This window comes from Sander vitreus, chromosome 8 (assembly GCF_031162955.1).
Source record: "Sander vitreus isolate 19-12246 chromosome 8, sanVit1, whole genome shotgun sequence".
NCBI classification, from domain to species: Eukaryota; Metazoa; Chordata; class Actinopteri; order Perciformes; family Percidae; genus Sander; species Sander vitreus.
The window spans coordinates 6,944,900-6,972,889 of record NC_135862.1 but is presented as its reverse complement, the minus strand read 5'-3'; the positions used below and the strand labels follow the sequence as shown (position 1 = coordinate 6,972,889).

General features: G+C 41.6%; 1 protein-coding gene across 4 annotated transcripts in view; it reads left to right on the top strand.

Moving 5' to 3' along the window:
• Positions 1-27,763, top strand: part of lrrk2 (leucine-rich repeat kinase 2) — a 49,889-nt gene extending 22,126 nt beyond the window's left edge. For 2 of the 4 annotated variants that reach the window (XM_078256525.1, XM_078256524.1), the window contains exons 21-52: positions 1,883-1,998; positions 2,223-2,295; positions 2,701-2,888; positions 2,978-3,228; positions 4,334-4,482; positions 5,253-5,364; positions 5,525-5,711; positions 6,003-6,184; positions 6,749-6,972; positions 7,587-7,714; positions 9,117-9,335; positions 9,769-9,970; positions 10,987-11,075; positions 11,996-12,183; positions 12,322-12,476; positions 12,571-12,702; positions 13,101-13,292; positions 13,828-13,974; positions 14,074-14,186; positions 14,958-15,148; positions 15,446-15,606; positions 15,993-16,163; positions 16,733-16,833; positions 17,580-17,792; positions 20,043-20,236; positions 21,132-21,204; positions 21,476-21,666; positions 21,976-22,128; positions 22,755-22,981; positions 23,832-23,900; positions 23,987-24,123; positions 26,881-27,763. In XM_078256525.1, coding sequence (XP_078112651.1) covers positions 1,883-1,998; positions 2,223-2,295; positions 2,701-2,888; positions 2,978-3,228; positions 4,334-4,482; positions 5,253-5,364; positions 5,525-5,711; positions 6,003-6,184; positions 6,749-6,972; positions 7,587-7,714; positions 9,117-9,335; positions 9,769-9,970; positions 10,987-11,075; positions 11,996-12,183; positions 12,322-12,476; positions 12,571-12,702; positions 13,101-13,292; positions 13,828-13,974; positions 14,074-14,186; positions 14,958-15,148; positions 15,446-15,606; positions 15,993-16,163; positions 16,733-16,833; positions 17,580-17,792; positions 20,043-20,236; positions 21,132-21,204; positions 21,476-21,666; positions 21,976-22,128; positions 22,755-22,981; positions 23,832-23,900; positions 23,987-24,111 — 4,916 coding nt within the window. In that variant the 3' untranslated portion in view covers positions 24,112-24,123; positions 26,881-27,763. Of the gene's footprint in view, positions 1-1,882; positions 1,999-2,222; positions 2,296-2,700; positions 2,889-2,977; positions 3,229-4,333; positions 4,483-5,252; positions 5,365-5,524; positions 5,712-6,002; positions 6,185-6,748; positions 6,973-7,586; positions 7,715-9,116; positions 9,336-9,768; positions 9,971-10,986; positions 11,076-11,995; positions 12,184-12,321; positions 12,477-12,570; positions 12,703-13,100; positions 13,293-13,827; positions 13,975-14,073; positions 14,187-14,957; positions 15,149-15,445; positions 15,607-15,992; positions 16,164-16,732; positions 16,834-17,579; positions 17,793-20,042; positions 20,237-21,131; positions 21,205-21,475; positions 21,667-21,975; positions 22,129-22,726; positions 22,982-23,831; positions 23,901-23,986; positions 24,124-26,880 lie in introns of those variants that run through there. The other 2 variants (XM_078256526.1, XM_078256527.1) reach the window with 2 other exon arrangements.
• Positions 27,764-27,990: the final 227 nt, after the last annotated feature.

The window sequence follows — 27,990 nt, the reverse complement described above, 5'->3', positions numbered from 1 at the left end:
CTGCAACCCTCTCCACCCCGACTACGCCGATATCCTGTCCATAAATACTACAAACAGGATTGGTGACAAAGCTCAGCCCTGGCGGAGGCCAACTCTCACCTGAAACGAGTCCGACTTACTGCCGAGAACCCGGACACAGCTTCCCGCTTTGGTCGTACAGAGATTGGATGGCCCTGAGAAGGGACCCCCTCACCCCGTACTCCCGCAGCACCTCCCACAGTATCTCCCGGGCACCCGGTCATACGCCTTCTCCAGATCCACAAAACACATGTAGACCGGTTGGGCATACTCCCAGGCTCCCTCCAGGATCCTTGCGAGTAAAGATCTGGTCCGTTGTTCCACGACCAGGACGGAATCCGCATTGTTCCTCTTCAACCTGAGATTCGACTCATCGACCGAACCCTCCTTTCCAGCACCTTCGAGTAGACTTTACCGGGGAACCTGAACTTGACTTAGCTAATGAGCCTTTGGCTACTGTTAGCAGAAACTATTAGCAACATTTTCTCTCCATCTCTGAAACGCTTCACCGATATTGACACGTGTTTATTGCGTTGATTGTCATTCTCTCTTTTAGACCCTTTTTGAGAAGTCCGTCTTCCCTTTTTTGCGCTCCTTTGCAGCGTTACAGTTGTTGCCAATGCTGGAATAGCAGCACTTGAAGGACTTTCTGCCATTGAATCAGGCTTTCACCATCTGAAGGGATGTGCACACGCTTCTGCATTTGTAGAAGAGAGGATAGGAAGGCTTTCCCTCTCTAAAATGACCTGTGATTGGCAAAAGTCTCCCGTCACAGGCTAGATATTCTCAAGCCTAAATGCAGAGCCACGAGGAGTTGCAGAAGTCTAGTTTTCTCTTGGACCACTTTAATCACAATATGCTGGTTATGGATTTTTTTTTCCCAATGACGCCAAAAACACTGCCTAACCCCAGCTTTAAGTTGATCATCCAATATATGTGATTATATAGTGCCTCACATGATATAAATATGAGCATCTACAGAGGCTCTCTGTAAAGTGTGCGTTTTGTCATTGCCTATGAATAGATTTGTTGCGATATGCATCTGTCTGGAAGATTTTTTTAGCTCAGCAGTCTTAAGCCCCCGACACACCAACCAGACGGCCGACCGAAAACCTGGAAATGACAACGCGTCACGTGGGTCTGGCTTCTCCAGCCGATAGTAATAGTAGCATTTTAAGCGAGAAATAGGCCATGCAGTTGCTGAGTCTGTCTTCATTTCAGATCGACAAAGGTCAGTTTAAAAGATTTTCGTCAGATTTTGAGAGGCGTTCGTCACTCATCCCGCTCGTTATTTCCGGGCTAGCACTGTTCCGAAGCCGAGTCCGACTGTCCCCCCCCCCGACCCAGCAAGTCGGGATGGCCAAAATGAAGGCTGACAGCTCCTCCGACGGACGACGGCACGGAACACACCGAACAGACTCGAGTCACTGACCTCGCCAGACTGTCCGACGGACGATTATCGGTTTGGTGTGTCAGGGCCATAAGGCTACAAAGATTCTTTTTTTTTTTTTTTTTTAAATCAATGGAGATAGCTTATCAAAAAAATATGTGAAATAAATATATATAAATATAAATAAATGTGAAAATCCTAGAATATAAAGGATAATTGAAGAATAAACAAAGAAAGAAATGAGGGCTTTGAGTAGCAACACTTTTCATATTGCAAATGATATTCAGTACCCTTTGAAAATTAAATTAACAGTATCAAATATTATCCTAACAAACCTGAACCTCAAACTGAGAGGATAAACATACTGTTTTGTGGCAGTGAAAGGATATATGAGGTAGTTTGGTTTGAATTGGTTTCTAAACTGAAATGTTGTGTACCTTCTGATGATAATAATGTGTGCTGCTCCTTCTGTAGGAAGTGATTCCCTGTCAGGGGTTCCGTCTCCAAAGCCGCATAATAATTCGACAGAAGAGTTGAGAGAAGGGTCCTTCAAAAGGAAGCAGGGACGCCGCAGACATGCCAGTGCAGAGGTACCGTAAAACGTCTTCATTTACATCTTGTGTTTAGGACAGTGGTCAGAATATTGTTTTCGTTGGAGTGCGTTCAAATTAACATCACAAAGGATAGGATTTCAATTACTTTTAAGTGAAATATCCTTGCAGTCTCTCAGTAACAGAACTGTAAATCCTACCCAAATGTACACCTCTTCTCTCGTTGTTTAGTTTTTCTCTCTGGTGTTTTTCTTCTTTTGCAGAGTGGTCCAACTGAGAAGGAACACAGCGAGCATGTACACAGGAGATACGGAAGGACTGGCTCAAGCCAAAAAGGTTTCTCCATCAGATTCAACTTCTACTTATTTTAAAAAGTATTTTTCTTTAAATAATAATGTATTTGATTATAGCACCTTTTACAGACAGAAAATAAACAGCAAAAAAAGAGAGTTCTTACTACAATTTAACAGGATACTCACTCTGCCTACTAACAGATGAAAAAAGGAGGTAAAGTTAGGTGTACATTTCAAAACATGTTATTTTGCCATCCATAATTATTCCAGTTTAAGTTGGATAATGCAAGAAGTTTTAGTTAATCTAAAAGGGTTTTTCAGAGCAGCAATTTTTAGTTTTTGTTTCAACAGAGGCTTCTTGCTCTACACACATTTTGCCGATGTGAAATCTTTTTCACCTATGGGGCCGTCTTTCCAGATTTTAGCTAACGATTTGTCGCCCCCTCAGGGTTTGGATTTGCTGAGAGCTCTCCCAAAGAGAAGGAAAGGATCCGCCTTCTGGACCTGTCGGGGAACGAGTTGGACTCCCTGTCCTGTCTGATGGATGATGGCTTCGTCCAGCAGCAGCTGGGGCATCTCCTCCGTCTGGACCTGAGCCACAACAGACTGCTGGCGTTTCCCTCAGCTCTTTGCCAGGTGGCATCCAGTCTTACTCGAATTACTAGACTGAATCAAATAATAAAAGGAACATGAACACTGAACCTTTTTGGTTTTTTGTTTGACAGAGTTTGAAGAGTCTGACTCGGTTGGACCTGCAGGGCAACCAGCTCCAGTCGCTGCCAGTGGAGCTGCTGTCTCTGCTCTCACTGAGCATGCTGAACGTCTCGCGTAACTGTGTGGGTCCCCTACTGACCTTTGACCCTGCTGTCACCTGCCGATCACTGCGGCAGCTCAATCTTTCTTTCAACAAAATCACCACGTTCCCTCACGAGCTGGGCCGTGCCACGTGTCAACTGGAGGAGCTGTTTATGGAAGGGTAGGCTGCTGGTTTTAAATTCTCAGATGGGCAGGGAATCGAAGAGTTCATCGTGGCTGTATGACACTCAAGTGTAGTGTTCTAGTGTTTTTTTTCTTCTATTTGAGCACTTACATTATGTTGTTATGAAGTCAGTCTGGCAGTTTGTAAGTGAAAGCACCCACATGAATGTCCCTTTTTATTGTTTTGATGTATTGGTTGCTATGAAAATGACAAAGACACATAATAAGATTTTCTCTGGACTTTTGCATTTCAGATAGAAGGACGTGGACATTTTGAAATTATGAAATTGGATTTTCACATTTTATTGCATAGCAGAACACTGGGCATGTCTCCAGTGATTATGGGGTATTTCCAGAGATGGGCCAACTCATTAATGGTCTGTGTAATGACTTAAATTGTGTATAAGTCGTGGCTTCTGATATGAACTTCTATATCAGTACAGAGAGGTAATATGATTAATATGAAATGTCGTTTGTGTTTAGCCTACATCATCAGTTTCTATCATGTGAAATAAGAGGCTAAGCCAGCCTGGTGGCCAAGCTGCAGATAGATGCTCAACAGTGTGCTCCCCAGCAGTCAGCTCCCCCTGCTGTTCATAAGGTGCCTCTGCACCCCTTTCGTTTCAGACCCTCCCACCAGCCTTTGGGCCACGCCTCCTCATTTACATTGACGTGTCAAGTCCAAATGAAAAGCCAATGTTAAATTGAAATTGAAAAGCCAATTATTAAATCCAAATGGAAAAGCTAAATGGAAAATTAAAAAAATAAATAATATTTTTAATTTGATCTTGCTTCGTTTTCTCTTTGGACTTTCAATTTCTCTTTGGACTTTCAATTTGAATTATGAATAAATATTTCCTCCATATGAATCGCGATTCGAATGTGAATCGATTTTTTTGTACACCTCTAATTATTAGCATCTCATTCCCCTCCATGCAGTCATACTCCTTATTCTTATGTGCTGAATAACCGAGGACAAATCTAACCTTTTTGTATTCTTCGTGTTAAATCAGGTTCCTCAGTAAAAACATAACCATACTATTTTATGAAAGCATCATGCATCCATATGTCTAATTTTTTTTATATTTTCCTTCTCTTTTCAGTAACAGTATAACTGAGCTTTGTGTGCCTCTGATTCTGCCCGAGATCAAGCTGCTCGATGTGAGCAAGAACAGCGTGGAGAATATTTCTCCAGACTTCCTGACCGCCTGCACCAAACTAGAAACTTTCAGTGCCTCCATGAACAAAATCTGTGAGTACTATTAACTGATTAGAAGATACAAAAATCTGCAATTGAAAAGCATTGGGCCTTCTTCGTCTGCCTGCTATGTACTCTGGAATACACTCAAGCACCACGTGACTAAGATTCTGTGGACAGACCAAGCAAACGCCCAGTTTTAGAGAATATTTAAGCAAAATGGAATTACTGTTCCCTCCAAAACACATTAGGATCAGACTGTTGGCATAGCTTTAAAGGCATTTTACATTTTGAAAGAAATTCATTTGATTACAACACCCCTATCAGGTCAGTCCGGACGATATTTAAAAACTGAAAAAAGAGCTTTTATCAAAGTTGTCCGTCAAAGATATTAGAGATTGGGATCCATACAATCTTGATAAATTTAGTGTTGAATTTCAGGAGAGGATTTTTTTTCTCCAAAATGCAATGAGCAATTGTTCTACGTTCATATTTTGTGACGTGGAGAAACAAAATATGAACGTAATGCTTATTGCTTCTTTAATTTGACCAATACTTACACTGATGGACTAAATGTTTTGGGACCTCTTAGGTAAGATTAGGGTAGTTATGGTTTCTCTTTTCGTTTTGGGTAGGTTGAAAATGTTATTGTATAATACTTGTTGACTTTTTTATTCAAACAATATGATTGTATTTATAATGTGTATTATTGGCTAGTGTCTGGGCCCCTTTACGCAAGCTTTAAATAGCTTACCAGGGTGTCCCATTTCACACAACTGCATTATGACTTAAGATTGTACTTATGTGAATTGAACCTGAAACAGCTTTACTGTCCTCTCCAGGTTCCCTGACACATCTCCCATCCAAGATCACCACACTGAAACTAGCAAACAACAGCTTTACTTGCGTTCCTGAGGCGATCCTTAATCTCCCAAAGTAAGTCAGATACTCAGCTGGTTTTCACATTTCCATATCGCTATCACAATGTCTCATGGACACTAACTTACTCTCAAAGCTTGATTTTACCTTTTTATAATAAAGATTCCATGCATCCCTCTTCTTATGGTACAAACATTTTTCCCTTCTGCGTGTCCAGCTTGCGGTCAGTGGACATGAGAACCAACAGCATCTCTGATCTTCCTGGCCCGGGACTCTGGGAGTCCAGCAACCTCAGAGAGCTGATGTTCAGTCAGAACTGTATCAAAGTTCTGGATCTGAGTGGGCCAACCTACAAATGGACCAGACTGGAGAAACTCCACCTGAGTGACAACAAGCTCACGGAGGTAAAGTTTACATGATTTTCTCTAGCTATCATGAGCCCTTTTTTAATTGTTCTAACACAAATGGCGGTGGCAGTAGCTCAGTCGGTAGGGAGTTGGGTTGGTAACCGGAGGGTCGCTGGTTCGCTGGTGGACCGGTAGCTGGAGAGATGCCAGTTCACCTCCTGGGCACTGCCAAGGTGCTCTTGAGAAAATAAATAATAATAATAATGATTACCATTACTAATCAGTATCAAACTAATAAATGCTGTGAAAGCGCAGTATAACTCTGATGGTTGTACCGTCTCTGTTCAGATCCCTCCACAGATCGGCGTGTTGGAAGATCTGACCTCCCTGGACGTGAGTCGTAACACCGACCTGCGGTCCTTCCCTGACGAGATGGGGAAACTGGGCAGACTGTGGGACCTGCCGCTGGACGGCCTTCGACTCCAGCTGGACCTCAAACTCATTGGCAGCAAGACCAAAGACATAGTCAGGTCAGGGGCTTTACAAACCGCTGGGGTTTTATTGTTAAGATATTAAAATGAAATGCTATTTGAATGTCACTTCTTTAGATATTAATCTCAAATCCCATCTGGGCTATTTTCGCTACAGGGTTTGATCACTCTGTCTTGAATATATAGAAGAAGAGATCAAATGAAATAAATCTCATAATAAAACAGGGCTGTGCAATTAATCAAAATTTAAATTGCGATTACGATTTTGGCTCCTAATGACACGAAAACAGAGTTATCGAGAAAAAAACGATTATTTTGCACATTACTATACTCTTATTTTGTCTTGTGTTCTGAGTGAGAAAAAAAAGTCCAAATGGTAAAAGTATTAAGGGAAATTTCACAGTTCTAGGTGTTCTCACTGTTGATTTGTTTAACTGTTTTTAAGTTCAATAATTGCATCATATTTCAGTCAATGTCTAAAGTCAATGTGTAAGTGTGTTGAATAATCGTGATTTCAGTATTGACCAAAATAATCGTGATTATGATTTATTCCATAATCGAGCAGCCCTATAATAAATGCCTTTCCTCCACCCTCTCTCCCAGGTTCCTGCAGCAGCGGCTGAAGAAGGCAGTGCCGTACTACCGGATGAAGCTCATCGTGGTGGGGAATGCTGGCAGCGGGAAGACCACCCTGATCCAGCAGCTGATGAAGCTGAAGCGCTCCCAGTTGAACTCGAAGCAGGATGCCGTTGGCATTGACGTCCGGGACTGGACCATCAGGGAGCGGGACAAAAAGAAAGTGGTGCTGAACGTCTGGGACTTCTCAGGTTGGCTCTCATGTAGTCTTGTTTCATTCATCATTTCCATGTCTAACTGTTGGCCTCATGTCTTGACTGCGGCAGCTTATTGCTGCCACAGCCCAAAAAAGAAAAAACAGATGAGCCATATTCCTCAATTTATCCATTCTTTGCACACAGTTTCCTCATTCTAACAATAAAGGGTAAGTTATAACGTTTTAAGATGAAAATGTTTCACGTTATAAATAAATAGTATATTGTTTAGTATTGATACGTTTGTATGTTGTAGTAACATGAAACACATCTTGTTTTAACATGAAAATATCATTATTATAACATGATACCGAACCATTTCTCTTTTTCTGACATTGCAGCAATACACTGCGGTACTTAACCTAAGAAACTTTAATGGAGATGTTTTAAGTTCACTGAAAAGCCGTATGAACTGTGTATAAAGTGATTGAATTCTGTTCCTGAAGTTAGCTCAAAAGTCATCAACAATAGGTAGTTCTTCTCAGTAGTAATCACTTGATTTATACGTCTTATGTCATGCATGTGACACTGATTAAAATGGGTTTTACTTACGTTTTATAGCGAGGTATGTTGGGTCATCATTCAGCTGGTGTGATGTCTTTACCACACAGGTGGAGAGGAGTTCAGTGGCTCTCACCCTCACTTCCTGACTTCCAGAGCTCTCTACCTGGTGGTATACAACATCAGCAAAGGAGCCAGTCAGGTGGACGCACTCAAGCCCTGGCTCTTCAACATCAAAGTGAGTCATAGAACCAAAGATTCACGTAGTTCTCATGACTATCGGAGTGGAGCGTTGAATTCCAAAATATTTTTTTTTTTTATCCTGTTGAGCAATTTATAAAACAAAAGGCTTCAGCAATATCACGTTTCTATTGGTAGAAGCTAAGCTTTGATTATTTCTTAGGCCATTGTTTTACAATATATTGTAAGTTAATGATAATTGTAACGGAGGATACAAAATTTGATATGGGAAAGAGCATACATTTCTTTTGTTTGTTCTGTGTACTTTTAAGTCAGCTGCCACTTAGTCTGTGTTTGGTCTTTGTTAACAAGCCTGTCTACTATTAACATACATTAAACATGTGGTTCTCAACCCGGGGGTCGGGACCCCCAAGGGGTTTGCAAGATAATTTCTGGGGGTCGCCAGATGGATTGGGAGCAAAAAATGAAGACAACTAGACGGGGGAATGGTTTGTACATTACTGTGTGAGTTTTGTACTTTTCATTTGTTATATTCAGAGCTTCATTTGTACATCAGGAGGTCCCGGAACACAGAAAGGGGACAGAAAGAGCTACTAAAACTAAACTGAACATTATTAAAGCAAAGCATTATTATTTGTTTGTGTTTATTTATGAATCAGAGCATTCACAAAAAACACTCAAAACTAGCAGGGGGAGGCGTGTCGAAACAGCTTACACCGGTATGCAGCTCTCTTTCTCATTGTCGAGGGGGGGGTGGGGGGATCGCGAACACCTACCTCATTATTCTGGGGGGGCCTCAAAAAGGTTTAGAACCACTGCATTAAACTAAATACTGGAGTAGTATTTACCTTTCAAAATTGCATCTCATAATGGAAACTGTAAACTGAAATGTGTCACATTATTGGTATATTTATTTCACTTGTATTAAAAGTCCCATATTGTAAAAAATGCCTTTTTTTATTATAAAGCAGATCGGGGTGTATATAAATACTGTGAAAACATCAAAGCACTCAATCCACAGAGAAATGCTGCATTCAGTAACTGCGCCTTAAAAGGAGCTGTCAGGACGTCCGTATGGTTGTAATGTAACGACTATACTACATATAGGTAGAAAGTGCCACTAAAGTGCTGTTACAGTCATTCCCCGGCTGCAGTGACGGTGCAGAGGCAATGAGAGCACAGATGCGTAATACCTGGGAATGCTGACCAATCGGAGCAGACTGGGCTTATAGAGACAGGCGCTAGAATGGAGTGTTTCAGACAGCTGTATGAACCTGAAAATGAACATAATTATAGGACCTTTACAAAATTCTTTTTTTTAACTTTTCAAACTTAAAAAATGTTTTGGGAACCACAGCTAACTTTGTAATGTCAATTATGTACATGTGTAGCTGTTTCTTCCCTCTTTTGAAAAATCCCTACACTCCTCTCTATTTCAGGCCGTAGCCCCTCTGTCTCCCGTCATCCTGGTAGGAACCCACACAGATGTGAGTGATGAGCTGCAACTTCAGGCCTGCCTGACCAAGATCAGAGAGGAGCTGCTGAACCACCAGGGCTTCCCTGCCATCCGGGACTACCACATGGTCTCCGTCTGCGAGGACTCGGACGCCATGGCCAAGCTCCGCAAGGCCATCGCCAGGGAAGTCACCAGCTTCAAGGTAAAAGGACACAAACAGCAGATTAAACCTTTTCTTTCTTTGCTCTCCTCTGTCTACATATTGTACATTAATATATTAATAATTATTATTATTACTATTAATTATTAGTAGTTAAAAGTTATTGATCGCAGCATGATTTAATGGGAAATGTGCAATCTGGGTAGAATTAAGTGCAATATGAGGGGGAGGATGTGTAGTGGGTTCTCTTTCTTCTGCGAGTGTGGGAGAAGGTAGGGGGATCTTGTGTGACGTTTATCAACGCATTTGGATGAGAAATGTGTGCTTATGTTTTATGCATGTTTACTGTGTGTTTATTGTGTGTTTATGTGCCATTTTTTGTTCTCTCGACTGCCCAAGATGAATTTCTCCTGTAGGAGACAATAAAGGCTTATCTAATCTTATCTTATCTTATCATTTCCTTCCCCTTCCACAGATCCAGGGCCAGCCTGTGATGGGCCAGTTGGTTCCAGACAGCTACGTGGAGCTGGAGCGCCGGGTTCTGCAGGAGAGAACCAGGGTTCCCCCAGAGTTCCCCGTTCTCAGGCACCAGGAGCTGCTGCAGCTCATCCAGGAGAGTCAGCTGCAGCTGGAGGAAGCTGAGCTGTCCCACGCTGTCCACTTCCTCAGTGAAGCCGGTCAGTCAGTTTCTGGGCTGCTGCATTCAACATCAAACCGGCCTTTACATTACCTTGATATACCTTTTTAATTGAATATAGCGTCCTAATTCAATAATATCACCCAGCTCTCCTTCGTCTTAGCATCAGCACTTCAAGACAATACTCTGCAGTATAACCTGGATTCCCTTTGAGTCACAGCTGTTCAAAACAAAAACAAACTAACTGTATTCCTTAATCGGCACATACACACAGTATGATGTAGTGCAATTCTATTACTGCATTTTAACCCATCCTAAGTATCAGGAGCAGCGGGCAGCTTTTTACGTACAGCATCTGGGGAGCAACTTGGGGTTCAGTGTCTTGCTCAGATAACATCCCTGTTATTGTATGAATTTAAATCTAACTGTGTCTTCCCTTTAACACGTGCAGTCAATTTTTCATATGCTGGTAGGAGGAGAAATAGTAATCCATATGGAGATGGAGGTATTCCACAACACACTGACATTTCATGATTGATTTGTTTTGAAATATTGTCTCAGGGATCAACAATATATTAGACTGGGTAAACCCAGCCCGATCTGCCGGCGATTTGATTTCGCCCTGCAGCTCAGGCTGGAAACCTGTACGTTTATCTATCCTGCTTCCGTTACAATTTTGCGGGGACCAATGACAAACTGGCTTATCCACCTGGCGCGCTATTGGCGGGTTTAACACGATGACGATAGAGAAGCGACCAAGCAGCTTCTTGTTTACATTCAACATAGCGGCCACCGAAGCACAGCAACCCGTTGATGCCGCTGTCGCTGCTACGTCACCCGGATCGTTGGTCTGATTGGTTGAAGGACTAGCCAATTGCGTACAGAGTCATTTGAACTATGCCCGTTGATCATGCCTCTTGTGCAGTAGGAAATACCGAGCAGACTCCCCAGACTAATGTTCAATCTTAAAAGATTGAGCTCGGTCTGGTGATAGCCAGACTAACAATATATCTGACCAAGCCAGTTTTTTTTGTTTCTCCTCCTCTGACATTGAAGGGCTTTTACTGCACTTTGATGATCCTGCACTTCAGCTTCAAGAGCTCTACTTCATCGACCCACAGTGGCTGTGCAACATCATCTCCCAGGTAGCTTCATCCGAAACACCCAGACACGATCACACATGCTTCAGGCTAACTGAGCTCATTCTGCTTAGCAACAACAACAAACAAAGCAACAGATTCAAATCTTGAAAGTGAGAATAGACAGGATTATAGAGGAACTATTTAGTATACAGGAACTATTTAGAGTTGAATAAGGCGCGGGTTCGGGTCCAACCTGCTGCCCTTTGCTGCGTGTCATCCCCGATCTCTCTCCCCCTTTCATGTCTATCCACTGTCTCTACATAAAGGGAAAAAGCCCCCAAAAAATAATCTTTAAATAAAATAAAACGGCATCTTACAGTTTTATCTAAACTACGAAACAAACTATTCTCACTTTTACGTTAGTAGGCAATTGTTCTAGCCTAGTTGTTTTTATATCTAAAAGAGATTGTTGTGATTCAACTGCATATCCTCTATACCAATGGTTCCCAATTTTTTCACATAAAGAACCCCTAAACTGACACAAATTAGACCACGGACCCCCATTTGAAAAGATTTTGTCCATGTTTATTACAGAAAGTGTGAAACCCATGGCCAAAATAGTCATACAGTCATGACTGTGTTACTAATGGATGGAATTATAGTGAAAATAAATTATTCCATCTTTTGCTGGGAACCCCCTTAAGGACCCCTGAGGGTCCCCAGACCCCACTTTGGGAACCACTGCTCTATACTGTACATACTCAGACCTCAGCTGTTACAAAAACAAGTATGCCTCCAAAGAGGGTGCAGAAATTATTCACATTATTTCTACTCTATTAAATAGCTAATCTAGATTTAGAGAGCCAGTCAGAGGCCACATAAAAGGCCTCTTTAAACACTCATATATGCAGGTACATGATTGCTAATGAATGTGTCAGATCTGTCCGGTGCACAAATTCAGGTGATGTCTGTTCTCTGTGTAGAAACTGACATTAAAGAGCTGTGGGTTCTGGGAGCATCCTAAAGGAGTTGTTCAGCGCTCAGTGGTGGAAAAGTTTCTGTTTGAGACCAAATGTTTTCCCAAGAGCCACGTGACGCAGTTCTTCAAACTGCTGGAGAAGTTTCAAATCGCTCTACCCTTTGGCGAGGACCAGCTACTGATACCCAGCAGGTATGTTTTTATATTCAGTTTTTTTGCGGCTACAGATGTCTGTGTTTTTTTTTTTTTTTGTTGGATTGTGCTGTTGTAGAGGGACCAAATAAATTGGCATATCACCATATCTCTATCCACTCATCTCTTCTCTTACAGTTTGTCCAAACACAGACCGGTGATAGAGCTGCCTCACTGTGAGAACTCAGAGGTGATTGTGCGTCTGTACGAGATGCCGTACTTCCCCATGGATTACTGGTCTCGCCAGATCAGCCGCCTACTGGAGGTCTCTTCTTATTTGCTTTGTGGAAGAGGTAAATTGGACGTACAGCAGAAACAGCCACTCTTTCATTGGGGATGCTACTCTGCAGATACAAATTTTAAAGAAATTCCCTCGCTGTTATCCAGGAAAAGCGGTGCGACCGAACCGGATCTACTGGAGGAGAGGCGTGTACCTGAGCTGGTCCCCAGAGGCCTACTGTCTGGTGGAGGAGAACCCCTCCAGCTTCGTCAGAATAACTGTGCCCTCTTCACGCAAAGGTGTGGATAAAAAACAAAGAAAAGATTTAAAAAAAAAAAAAAAAAAAACTCAAATCTTGCTGGACACACAGCCTCCATAATCCATACAGCATTTTCTTTTTTTAAGATTATTTTTTGGACATTTTTAGGCCTTTATTGACAGGACAGCTGAAGAAATGAAAGGGGAGAGAGAGGGGGGAATGACATGCAGCAAAGGGCCACAGGTCGTAGTTGAACCCGGGCCCGCTGCGTTGAGGAGTAAACCTTTATATATGGGCACCCGCTCTACCAACTGAGCTATCAGGGCGCCCCATGCAGCGTTTTTCTTAATGTTATTTAGTTATATGTATGTGTTATTTGTTTATGTATTTATTGTTTTCATATCAATGATTACATATGTTTATATGTGTATCCCCCAGGCCAGGTGCTGCTGGGTCAGGTGGTGGATCACATCGACTCCCTGCTGGAGGAATGGTTTCCTGGCCTGCTGAACACTGACATGCACGGCAGTGGTGAGGCTCTCCTGAAAAAGTGGGCTCTCTACAGCTTTGAGGACGGGCAGGAGTGGAGCAAGATTCTGCTCGAGGACCTCTTCACATATTTTGACAATGGTACATAAAAAACAACACGTTTTGTCAGTATGAATTGAAGACGGTTTCTTTTTTAATCCATAAAACTTTGGTACAAAACACATTGTTTGGTTTCTAAAATTCAATTCAATTTAATTTATAATATCAAATATTAACAAGACTTATCTCAAAATACTTTACAGATAGAGTAGGTCTAGACCACAGTGGTGAGGAAAAACTTCCTTTTAGGCAGAAACATCGGACAGACCCTGGCTCTTGGTGGGCGCCCATCTGCCAGTTGGGACACAGAGACACTGATACAGATATAGAGAAATATGATTCATAATAATTATAGCAGTTGGTATGTGGCAATTATAGTAACAGTAAAGATAATGGAACTATGACTAGAAATGATAGTTGAATAGCAGTTCAGGGCATAACAAGGTGTAGAAGGGCGTAGCAGGGCATTGCAGGGCGTAAAAATACAAAAGTGTTCAGAAGCACCTCACTTGAATCATTCCGCATGCATGGTTCCAATTATCTAAAATCTATTATGTCTATTACATTATGATCGTAGATTTTCTGTTGGTGAACTCAAAGGACCCCCGCTGCACACTTCCCATCTCTCAGATCGCCCCTGACTTGGTACTGAGTGACCAGCCTGCAGGGACAATACTGGACAGTGAAGAGCTGGATGTAGACATGTCTAAAGAGAACCGTCTGGGTTCGTTTATCTCATTTCCACATAATATCTGTTATTGAAAAATAAATATATGTTGAAATACAACTGATATATAACACATAAATATATTTTGTTTTATAGGGGACGGTGGCTTTGGCACTGTCTATCGAGGTGTCTACAAAAATGAAGAAGTAGCCGTGAAAATATTCAACAAGCATGCATCTGAGCTTTACATCTACAGACTCCTCAGACAGGTACCACTGACTAAAATAAGAAACCCCATGATGCATGTGTCCTGGACAATACATTGACAAAGTGCCTTGCTCAAGACAACCTCAGCAGTCACTGAAATGAAATACATAACAGGCTCTCAGAGCTATCCTCACTCATTCGAGCATACAATTGTAAATTTCGAAAGAGTGCTTTAAACTTTTACGCTCCTGTCCGATGGATCTTATTTCAGGATTCTCTCAAATTAGAACAACTCGTTTCCAATCAAGAGGATGCTTGAAAATGTGTTACATACAGTACCAGTCAAAAGTTTGGACGTGCTTTCCCATTCAAGTGAATGAGAAAGCGTGTCCAAACTTTTGACTGGTACTGTAGGGACTGCTCTTGTTTATATGTACTGTAATTTTGGGACTGTTCCTTTTTTTTTTACACATTGTAATTTGTGTGTTGTTTTATGATCAGATTATTTATTTGTGCTGTAATCAGGGCATCATTGGGAAAAAAAAGCTTGCTCTCAATGGCCCTCCCTGAATAAATAAAGGTTATAATAATAATAATAATACATGCACTTACGTACGTGTACGTGTGTTGCTGAGTCCATCTGCAGATGATTGAATACTACAACAGGAAGACAAGTGTTGCCTAAAATTGTTTAACAACATTTGCCATCACATTCATCAATTAATCCAATCCCTATTTTTTGTGCATCTTTGGGAAATCTAGTTATTTACATGTAGTTTACTGCCACCATCTTTGACTTACTTCACTTCTTTTCATTGTCTGTTTTCCTGCAGGAGTTGGCGGTGTTGGGTCGCCTCCGTCACCCCAGCCTGGTGGGTCTGCTGGCAGCCGGCTCAGTTCCTCAGGTCTTGGTGATGGAGCTGGCACTGCGAGGCTCACTGGACTCCCTATTTGAACATGAGAACGGCAGCCTGAACCTAAAGCTCCAGCACAGAATCGCCCTGCATGTTGCCGACGGACTCAGGTACAGAGTTGGGCATTACATTCCTTGTCCTGTTCAGCCTGTCAACTTTACATTTTTTCTTTAGAATAAATGGAGGTATTGCAAAGTTTCCTCGAAAGGTTTGGAGATTGCAGACGAGTTATGGAAAGTGTGATTGAAGTCTTTTGCAGTCCACATTACAACATGATACAATACAGTGTAAATCTGATGTAGGCTAAGTGCAGAGCTACTGTCATTTCACATTATATATGTGTTGTGAAAAAATGTGACAGTTTGGAAAGGAACTTGCTCTGCTCATTGTTTAACCTGTGTGATCAGGTACCTTCACGCAGCCATGATCATCTATCGGGATCTCAAGCCCCACAACGTTCTTCTGTTCAACCTGAAGACCGATTCCGAGATCATCGCCAAGATTACCGACTATGGCATCGCTCAGTACTGCTGCAGCATGGGAGTGAGGACCTCAGAGGGCACGCCAGGTTAGACGCCGCATCAAACTTTATACATCTTTATTATATATGAGTCATTATAAGCCGGCACGGTGGCTCAGTGGTTAGCGCTGCTGCCTCACAGCAGAGTTGGGCAGGGCCTTTCTATGTGGAGTTTGCATGTTCTGCCCGTGTTTGCGTGGGATTTCCTCCGCGTGCTCCGGTTTCCTCCCACCATAAAGACATACATTTACAGAAATGTTGATTAATGTGCATTGGCCCAATAAAAAAATAAAATAAATGAAACCTCTCACCTCTGAGAAACTGCAGTCAAACTGTCAGTCACATACTGTAAGGTTATTCTAACAAATCAGATTTTATTTTGTGTGTAAGACATTTTGTATAGCTTTTAAAATGGATTGCTGTATATCTGGCAGGTTTCCGAGCACCAGAGGTTGCCCGAGGCAACGTGATCTATAACCAGCAGGCTGATGTGTTCTCATTCGGCCTGCTGCTCTACGACCTCCTGACCTGTGGTGAGCGCATCTCTGACGGCATGAAGTTCCCCAGTGAGTTTGATGAGGTTGCAGTGCAGGGGAAACTGCCAGGTAATAATGAAAGAGTTCTGTTGTACAGTGTTTAATGTGTTGCTGCAAGTCTGAACTGATGTTAGCCACTATCCCACCAATATTTTTGTCGGAGTTTTATTTATTTTTTTGGGAGATGTGAGATCAAATTTGAATTTACTCCTATTTCAAACAAATGCTATTTCTTAAATGTGATGATGCACTTGAATACATCATCAGCATCGCACCTTTTTATTAAAATACCTGACAATTGATTTGACAGTCATGACAGGTTCTCTTCTTGTGTTTTAAATGTAGTTGTCTTTTGGATCACAGATTTTTCATTTGACCACGATTTTATGGCGACCAGTTTTATGTTAAACAGCTTGCTAGATATTTGAATCTCATTTAATTAAATCATTACATTTCTTTTTTTTACCGTATCTGACTGTATTAACATTTTCTGATAGTATGTGAGATAAATAGTCATGTTCAAAGTTATGAGTTATGAATGCCATATATCTCTTTTTTATTTTTCATTTTTCATTTCTGCACTGATTTGAAAGGTAAAGTCAGAACATTTACTGACATGTTCACCGCCTTCTACACAGATCCAGTGAAACACTACGGTTGCTCGCCGTGGCCGGGCTTCCAGACGCTGATGAAGGACTGTTTGAGGGAAAGCCCTCAGGGTCGACCCACTTCTGCTCAGGTTAGGACCGGAACACCGTGTAACCGCGTTAAGCGATGCAGCACCACACATAGTGGCTTTAAGTATAGATTTCAGAGACCATTTAACACATCATTAAAGGACAATTCCGGCACAAAATGAACCTAGGGTTCAATAACATATGTGTACCGAGTCGACCGTTCTCTGGGATGTTTTCATGCTAATCGAATGGGTCTCTAGCTTGAAACAAGCTAGCGCAAACCGGTCATTAGCTTATAACGCTAGCCTTCAGGGCAGAGGGTAAATTGCTATTTCTATACCACTAACAAGGCTGAAAATAGCACCACACTTCCACAGTAGCATAATGAAGGTCGAATGTAAACCGAAGCATTGAGAACTTTGTAAGTGTACAGACAGTTTATTAAAAAGATTTTAAAGAAGATTATAAAGACAGTAGCGATGCGGGCGCCATCTTGGGAAACAGTCATGATCAGTCGAATGACAAACGCCGTATTTGAGCTATGTTACTGGTTACACGGCGTTCGACTGGTCATGACTATTTCCAAAGATGGTGCCCGCATGTATACATGAACGCTACTGTCTTTATAGTCTAGCGTTAGAAGCTAATCACCGGTTTGCGCTAGCTTGTTTCAAGCTACAGACACATTCGATAAGCATGAAAACATATCCCAGAGAACGGTCGACTCGGTACACGTGTTATCAACCCCTAGGTTCATTTTGTGCCGGATTTGTCCTTTAAGTATTTGTGTCTTCTGTGATGTGTGTAGGTGTTTGATAGGCTGAATTCGGGGGAGATGTTGTGCCTGATGAGGGAGCTGGTGGTTCCCCGGGCGTTCAACGCTGAGTGCTTCACAGTGAGCTCCGGCAGCAGGGATGGCCCCTCCAACAGGCACAGAGCCTGGCTGGGTGGAGGCAGCAGCACCCAGAGGCTAGGCTCCATCACCGCCGTGGACCTGGACACCAGCACAGTCACTACACAGGTACCAACAGCGCCATTAACCTTTTCTCGATCTCACATGTTTGGTTCGGTTTTATTTTGAGGAAAGCAGGGCTTATTATTGCTGATGTAGTCTTACTTTGCGAGATCTTCCTCCAAAATAGCCTCGAGAAGGAATAAATCGACTGGAGTTTAAAATTCCAACACAAAGAAAGCAGAAGGTACCGGACATCCGGCCGAAAAGAGTGAAATATGGCGGAATATCCGGCGGCAACAGAGCAATCCCGGAAGTGGAATGTCGTGGATATAGACTATGGCTGATTGGACTCAGGTTGAAGGTGGGCCAGAGATTTGCTGGGTATTTATTAGGTCACAAATCTTTTCTGCCAATAAGAATGATGACGGTGTCATTTGTCATGCCCCAACAGGTCCAGCAAAGCTAGCAGGAGACTCAGGAAGATGTCAGTCAATCAGTCTAGCCACACCCACACGTTCCTGGGAAGAGTTCTAATCAGCCAGGTTAACTGAAAACACCTGTGTGGGTGTGGTTAGACTGAGAGATTGACATCTTCTTGAGTCCACTGTTAGTGTTGTTGCACCTGTTAGGGCGGGACAAATGACACCTTTGTCATCCTTATTGGTAGAAAGAATTTGTGACCTTATAAGTTCCCATCAAAGCTCCGGCCCACATTCAACCTGAAAAGAGTCTAATCAGCCAGAATAACCAGAAACACCTGTGTTTTTACCTCTGTGTTCAGAGGCTTTAACAAAAACTAAAGCCACTCTTATATTGGACGCTGTACTTCAGCGTTAAAATCATGTCCTAATATTAGCATCAGTCCAGTGCATTTTTCAGTGCAGTGCAGTTTCATTCTGTTACGCTTGGCATAATGGCCCTCTAAGTATGAGGAAGTATGAGGTGACATATGGTTGGATTACCTTCTCATTCCACTTCTAATCAAACATCTTTCCCTTTACTGGACGACGATGAAGATGCAAAGTTGTGCATAATCTGTGTGGCATTGACTGTGACTCAAATTACTTGCACCACATAAACAAGTTTCGTACATAAACTGCCTCAAACATGCACGGAAATTATAGACCTGCAAAGATTCATGGATTAGTTGTCAACCCTTCGCTAACTATTTTGATAATCGGTTTGAGTGTTTTTTTTATGAAAAAAATGGTTCTCTGATTGCAGCTTCTTAAATGTGAATATTTTCTAGTTTCATCACTCCTCTGTGACAGTTAACTGAATATCTTTGAGTTGTGGACAAAACAAGACATTTGAGGACGTCATCTTAAACCTCTTAAACCCTGATTGACATTTTTTTACCATTTTATAGACAAAACAACTAATCGATTTATCGAAAAAATAATCAACAATGAAGCAAACAGTTAGTTGCAGCCCTAGTAAATGAATAGCCATTTATTCTGTGATCATAGCAGCCATGTGAATGTGCATGCAGAGAATAGACGGTGACCAGGTATAAGGTGCCATCTATGAATGTTTAGTCAGCTATTTAAATTTATGTTGGTGTCGTCCAGCCTACTAGGTTTACCCGTGTCACTGATAGGCGGCCCTATCATTAAATGTAGAGATGGTCCGATACCATTTTTTGCTTCCCGATACCGATTCCGATACCTGAACTTGTGTATCGGCCAATACCGAGTACCGATCCGATACCAGTGTGTCATATATTTTAATATGTTTTAACAACTGTATACTACTATCCCTGTATGGATGTGATATTATTTCTATCTTTGTTGTCGGTCTGACTCAGGTTAAACTCTTTGTGAAACATGAACGCCACAGAACGTTCTTTTTTTTATCCAGTTTGACAGTCAGTTATAACGGAAAAAGAACATAAATAAACTACTTTAACGTAGATATTCTTTAGGGCTTTATTACGTGGTATCGGATCGGTGCATAAACTCCAGTACTTCCCGATACCAACGTTTTAGGCAGTATCGGTTTCGGAGCCGATACCGATACCGGTATCGGAACATCTCTAATTAGATGCTGAGTATTCAATTCCCAGTAGGATCACTCGGTGGTGTTACCACCTGCCACAGAGATGCTGGAGAAGCTTATAGAAGGCTTTCTATCACAGACACACAATGACACGAGTGCACAATCACTTCATTAAGTCAGGCAGGGGGTTTTCTTTTTTGTTCTTACTAACTGTTTAACCCTTTGAGTGTTTTTTTACGGTGACTAATTACCTTTTTCCATAAATCAAGCACGCCTCTTCGCTTCATGTTTTTAAAGTTGGCTCTCTCGCTCTTGCAGGAGATCGACAACAGTCCCGTCTTGTGTCTTGTGACCGTCCACATCCGGACCGAGTCCCGTGATTGGCTGGTGGCAGGCACCCAATCCGGCTCCTTAGTGGTCATCAGCACTCAGGACACATCGATTTGGCACCACCTGCAGAGTGTCAGAGACGCTGTCACCTCACTGTACTTCCATGTACACCCTCATCACACGTAAGATTCAATATTACTTAGGTTTTGGCCTGACTACGAGTACTAGCCTAGAAATCTAGACGCACCCTAGCGGCAGCAAATTTAATTTACAGCCAGGGGGGGTCCTAGGCACTCTCCGTTGGCTTGCGAGCTGGAAAAACCAAACTCTAGTCAGGCCAATCACATCATGTATAGAGTCGGTGGGCGGGCTTATGGCTGCTGCTGCTGGGAACAGCGGTCTTGAGGAAGACTTGGAGTTAAGCTTTTCTTTGAGAAAAGGACAAAGAACGGCACTGAAGTCATTCTTAAAAAAGGAAGATGGGTTCGGAGTTTTGCCGACCGGATACGGCAAAAGTTTAATCTATCAACTAGCTCTGCTACCTTCTTCGTTGCTCTGGTTGGTTGTAGTGCTATCCTATTGCGCGCAGAGGGAATTTGAAAGACAACCGTTTATCCCGCCCCTCGGATTGAGCCCTGCCAATGGTGAGTTCCCAGACCCGACATCTTGATGTGGGTCTGGCTTGTCAGCCTAGTCTTGAACATCAAGGACTATTGAAACACATTACCGAATAACTGTGGCTACAAATTGTGGCATCCTAGTTAATGGCTGTTAAAATAAAACTAATAATCTGTAGCATGTTCAAGTTCAAGCACTTTATTTTCATTGTGTAGCACAACGAGATATGTTTCATATCGATACATTCTAGTTTTGATAATTTGATTTCATTGATTAAGGGCTGTTTGCAGAAGGAGAATGTGTAGAAACAATGAGAATTCATTTGAGTATACATTTTGTGTCAGTCTGCAAATGACATAATACAGTATGTGCATTATGATACAACAAGATAATTATGCTGAATCTACAACTCTTTTTTTTTTTAAATAGTGCCTTTTGATGTTTTTCATTTCTTTTCAGCCAAAGGAAGAATTACTTGCTGGTGGGGACAGCGGATGGAGTTCTCACTGTTTATGAGGACTCTGTACTCAAGGTGAATATTAGATATTAAATAAACAATCCAGTGTGTTTGTTCTCAAAATTCAGTCAGATTTTTTTTTTTGTGTCAAATCATAGCAGACGTTATCTCAGGACACTTTACAGGTAGAGTAGGTCTAGACCACACTGTATATTTTACAGAGACCTAACAATTCCCCCGAGAGCATGCATTTGCCCACCTTGTCCTCCCATGCTGTAAATGTCCGATACTGTATCCAGCAGCAGCAGTTTGGAACTTCATTTTCTTCTTGGTCTCCTCCCTCCAGCAGGAGAACGGGCAGCCGGTTAAAAGTCTCACTGTGGGAACCGTCAACACGCCTGTCATGTGTCTGGGCCAGTCGGTGCATTCGCTGGACAGCAGGTCGGTGTGGGCCGGCTGCGGGACCAAGATCCTCTCCTTCACCGCCGACTACGACGTCTACAAGAGCATCGACACAAGACCAAACCTCATCTTCCAGTGAGTCCATGTCATGAAGGGGAATGAGGGGCAGGTTGTAGTTTAAACTGAAACAGGTTTGCAAAGAGAGCATTTGTTTTTGGTTCAAATCAGCTCAAACAGCTGATGTTTATTGAGGTCGAATGAGGACTGAGGAATGAGCATTTGTACTTTGTACTTATTTCAACAGTTTCCTGCGTAAAAAAGATTATAAATGCTATTTGCGTGAAATGAAAATGTAGCTGTTTGGAGAAAAGATTCAAAAAAACCTGTTCATCATTGGGATTGTGTGTGTGTGTGTGTGTGTGTGTGTGTGTGTGTGTCCTTCAGGCAGGCGCGGTCATTGGGAGGTGAAGCGTGTGTGTCTCGAATGGTTGTGGACAAATATGTTTACCTGAGCAAAGCCGGGACAACAACCGTCGAGGTTTGGGATAAGAGAAGCGAGAGGATGGTGGACTGCATTGACTGTGCTCAGATCATCAGGTACACGCACACACACACACACACACACACACACACACACACACACACACACACACATACACACATATTTGTTATATATTTATTTATAATAAATGTTATCAGGGCTCAGTTTTTTTTAATGTTTTCTTGAAGACCAAACAGCCATCATATTATCATCATCACAGCACAAAGGAAGTGATGTGTTTTGCATTTTGGCTATCAAAAACAAAAGATTAAAGTAGAGACAAAAGAGAATGAGCACCATGTAGGGAAATGTGTGTGTGTGTCAAGACCAAATCAAGTTGGATAGTACAGAAACAACAGCAACACAGGATCTTGGGGCCTAACAACATATGTTTGTGCCTTGAATAGACAAAAACAGTTTAATTACTGGTGTTCTTTCTTTAATATAGTCCATTGTCTGCTATTGTAGACTGACAGCCTTCCAGAATCTGACATTTTGGAGATTCAGGGCCATGTTAAGCCCAGACAAAACGTAGCAACACGTTTTGTTAAACTGAAGAAGAAGAAAGAAATATCGTCGTTCAACAAAGAAACCGTAACAAAACGGTGCACCATTTTGAGATCGAACGTGCCCCTGGTGTTTTTGTGACTGCAGCTGTATCTCCTCTCCCTGGTCCCTGCAGACATGACTCGGGCTGCAGAGGTAGGCATGGCAGCGAGGTGGAGCTGCCCGCTGACGCAGCTCCCTCCTGGGCCAGAGTCAAGGCCCTGCTGGTGCAGAGCTCAGCAACTCTCTGGATCGGCACTAGAGGGGGCCACCTGCTGCTGCTGGAGCTCTCCAAGCACCAGCCGTTGCAGGTCATCGGCCCTGTCTGCAGTTCCATCCGCTGCATCGCCTCTGCACTCATAGGTGGGTGCTTAACTTTGATGCATTTGTGTATTTAGTATTATTTTTATGGTGCAACATGTACAAGTCATACAGGCGATATGTTGCCATGGTGTCTGTGTGAGGGCACATTCTAGTACTTAGAACACAAACTGGCTTACATTTATTGGAATGGAAACCTCAAAGTCCTGCTAAATGATCTCATGGATTTTTGAGGCACAATGTTGCATTCATTTGCATATTAATAGCGAAAATGTATTTTGTTGAGACGTTGTGGGTTATGTTGTTGTAACGGCTCCCTCTTCAGGTAACTGCATTCCATATTGAATCTGTTATATAATATATGTTAATATAGGGATTGTGCCAACTAATACAATCCTTACCCTTATGATTGACCTAATTAGCATACATGTTAATGTTTTATGTGATGGTTATAATCTCAGTTGCCTCTAGATAACTTCAGACTTTGGAGGAAAAAAACGTTTTATTTGCATTCTGTTCCACAACTTCAATCTTTTTTGCTTTCTACTGAGTTTCTAGAGAAGCAGCAAACTAGTTTCATTTCTTTAAGTATTTGAGCCTAGAGTAAATTAAAGACACACATAATGCCACAGCAGAAACACTTACTGAGTAGGAAAATTAATGAAAACAAAAAAGGAGACTCTACTACAGCTGGGTTATTCTTTTTGGCTTTTTTTTTTATAGTGAGTCATGGTCTGTTGGGGCTGTTGTGTGAAAGAATGTGTGAAACAGCCCAGCATGCTGCTCACAGTTTGCCTGCGTATTAAATTCAATATGTCTTTCTTCCCCCCCCCCCTCTAAACAAGCTTTTCTGTCGGTAGTGACTACAGATCCTTTTTTTTTTAATGAATAGAAACACTAAACTGGAAGAATGTGGTGCTGATTTTGGGCAGAAGACTCCCACAAGACACAAATCACCTTGGTGAGTCCAATGGTTCATTGTTTGTATGAAAGCAGTTGTCTCGCTGTGTGAGTTTCTCTAAAGTGTGAGCCTGCCTCTGCTCTTAGACGAGGAGTCGGTGCTGATGGTGTGGAACGGCGCGTTGCCGATGGAGGGCAAAGACCTGAACAAACACTGCGAGAAAAGAGAGCAGATCGCAGCCAAAATGAAAGAGCAGCTCCAGCGTGACTGAGCCCACACATTTGTATGTTTTATTCCCATTACGTCATGTCTGTTGCTGTTATTTAATGTTATTGGCATGTATTTCATTTTGCACACACTTAACAATATCCATAAATGTCTGTAATATAACCATGATAGGGCTGTACCGAAAAGTTTGAAGCTTCATTTTTTTTTTTTTTTTTTTTAACCTTTTATTTATCCAGGTAAGTCAATTGAGAACACATTCTCATTTGCAACGACGACCTGTCACATTCACACAGTTCCACATTCATACCTGGAAGCTGCCCAGTACCAACCCCAGTCTGATCTGAGCAGCTCCACTGGAGCAGTTGGGGTTAAGGGCTCCTTGCTCAAGGGCACCTTAGTGGTGGAGGTGATGAGGGAGGAACAAGTGCTGCTCTTTCACTTTTCCCACCCACATTTTATCCTGTCGGTCTGGGGATTGAAACCGGCGACCACTCGGTCACAAGCACGCTTCTTTAACCTGTAGGCCACCACTGCCTGCTGCTGCAAAAACAACATGGCATTTTGTCTAGGCCCTGATTGGCCAGTTATATGGTTGACAAAAATAATATTTGACATGGTTTTATTTTCCAGTAACGTTGACCTACCGAATTCTAAATCAATATTTGAATGCTGCACAGCTTTTTTTTCCTTCCATGTCCATTCATTCTGTTTAAACCCAGTGTTTCTGCACAGTTGCAGATGACAATTAGGCTACACTAATGTTATTAGTATTATACTATTTGTAGAATTAGATCGCAGTGATTGCTGGGTAGGATTATTTCTGACGGGGTTAGTCCAAAAGTTAAAGTTAAAGTGTATTGAAAAAAAGAAAGAAAGAAAAAAGAAGAAGCACCTGTGTTAACGAGGCGGTCTAGCAGCACCATAAATTACATTTATACAACCACAGTAACGAAACAAAAAACCTATTTCGGCTCTAACACTATTACAGTAAATTACTAAAGTAGTTACGAAAAAAAGGATAATATTGATTTAATATGAAATGACTCATTTAACTCATTTAATCTGATGAATCACTTTATTCAAATTGAGGATTTTGTTCCAGGATTTTGTTTTGTTTTTAGGGCGATGGTGACCTCAGAAAATATGACGACGGACATTCAAAGCTTCATTCGAAAACCTCAATAGAAGCTTTGAATGTAAAAAAAAAAAAACCAGACATTTGGTACAGCCCTATTGTGTATCATGATAATTATTTCAACCAAGTTGCCCAGCCCGAACCAGTGGTAGTAGTAGTGGGGTTGGGTATCGTTTGGATTTTTACTATTCCAATGCCGAACCGGTACTTTTAAAACAATTCCAATTCCTAAACCGATTCTTGAAAATCTGAAAAATTACCTCAAAGAAAGGCTCTTTTAGAGAGTTTTTTTTTTAAATTGAACATTATTTAAATGTAACAATATATTAACGTTTTAAAGTACTTCAATATATAATAAGTAAACCTAAGTCACCTAACTCACAACTACAATCATTTAAAGGTCCCATGGCATGAAAATGTCACTTTATGAGGTTTTTTAACATTAAAATGAGTTCCACCAGCCTGCCTATGGTCCCCCAGTGGCTAGAAATAGTGATAGGTGTAAACCGAGCCCTGGGTATCCTGCTCTGCCTTTGAGAAAATGAAAGCTCAGATGGGCCGATCTGGAATCTCCTCCTTATGACATCATAAGGGGAAAGGTTACCTCCCTTTTCTCTGCTTTTCCCACCCAGATAATTTGGCCCGCTCATGAGAGAGAGAGAGACGTCATGGCTTGAAAACGAGCAAAGTGGCAGTTGGTCAAGGCCACACCCCCACCCTCCACCTTGCCCCCCCCTCTCTTCTCCTCAATAGTATTTAAAGCTACAGACACAGAAATGGCACATCCTAAGGAAAGCTCATTGTCGGACTGGCTCTAGTGGCTGTAATTCTGCACCAAGGCTGAATGTTTGGAAAGAGACTTCAGATACAGTATTAGGGGACCACTAAGGCCGATATAAAAGAGACTTCAGATACAGTATTAGAGGACCACTAAGGTCTATATAAAAGAGACTTCAGATACAGTATTAGGGGACCACTAAGGTCTATATAAAAGAGACTTCAGATACAGTATTAGGGGACCACTAAGGTCTATATAAAAGAGACTTCAGATACAGTATTAGGGGACCACTAAGGTCTATATAAAAGAGACTTCAGATACAGTATTAGAGGACCACTAAGGTCTATATAAAAGAGACTTCAGATACAGTATTAGGGGACCACTAAGGTCTATATAAAAGAGACTTCAGATACAGTATTAGGGGACCACTAAGGCCTATATAAAAGAGACTTCAGATACAGTATTAGGGGACCACTAAGGCCTATATAGAAGCATCCAAAGAGCACCATGTCATGGGACCTTTAACAATAAATAACACACTATTAACAAGTAACAACAGAATAAATGTTGAGTTGTTGAATGGTTAATATGCCTTTACGTCCGTTGTGGTGAGCCCAGAGGGAAAATATAGTACGGTAGCTAGCTAACGGTAGACTACAGAGAATATCAAATATTTTTACGTCCGTTTCAGAGAGACGGAGGTAAAATATTTTAGTCGACACATTAAGTGGAACCAAAACGAGAAACCGAAATTTGCATTCTAATCCGGTCGGATTCCTACCGGTTGCGCAGGAACCATTTCCATAGTGGAACCGGGTTTCGGGACCCAACCCTAAGTAGCAGTAGTGGTAGCGGTGGCAGTAATATCAATACCAGTTAGCTTTGTCTGTTTTTCACAGGATTGTTGGTGGAAAAGGGATCAACTCTCCAGTGGATCGATGTGTCAGCAGAACCCATTGAAGGAGATGTTTTACCTCATTTTGTGACAGCCATACTTACTTCTTAGTGCACTGACCCAGAACTAATGAGGGGGGGGGCACATATGACAATGAATCAATCAAATGAACTTGATGCTTGATTGATTGAAGATTTTTGTTTTTTTTATGAAAAAAAAGGAAAACAATCGGTAACACTTTACTTGAAGGTATCTACTTAAGAGTGACATGACACTGTCATGACAGTCATGACACATGAACCCTAACCCTAACTTGTCATGACAAAAACCGAATGACACTTAAAGAAGCGTTATGTCAAACGTTTATGACTTGTTTATAATGTTTATGACACATTCATGACAGTGTCATGGCACTCTTATGTAGATACCTTCAAGTAAAGTGTAACCAAACAATCTTTGTAATGTGTGAAGAGAGACACTTTTCTTAAAGGGACACAGCTGGTCTAATTTGCGTTGTTCTCCGGGCTGAGAGCAGCACAGATGTTTAGGAAAACCTCCTGCTCCTAATGAATAAAGATGTTTGTTTACCCATAATATGATTTTTGAAAAAGAAACAAACTGGAAAGAAAGCCAAAGGAAAAAAAAAGCCTCTAAAAATGTGTATATTTGATTATTTATTCTCATGTCTGTGTGTGTGTGTTTGGCTGTGAGCTCATTCACTCCACAGGACTTATCAGATGCTGTCGACTTTGTACAAAGTTTTTATGACATGTTACCTAAAGTAACTGCTTGTGATGGTGTCAAACTATTTTATGTACTGTGATGGCTCTCTGTTTATATTGTCAGAGCATTATTTATAAATATAAAAATAAAAACAGTAAAACAGGGTGGAAGAAGTGTAATTTTGTAAGTAGAAGTGCTTAAATTACATTTACTTATTTGATTTACAGATTTGTTTAAATACAGTTTTGTTTGCTCCTCTGTTCTTTTAAGAGTACATTTCTTTACATTAAGGATCTTGTATTTGTGGTTGTGATATTGTATGTTTGATATAGTGGTTTTTGTGTTATTCACATTAAAATATATGAAAAGTATGTTAGAGGAGTAGAGACAT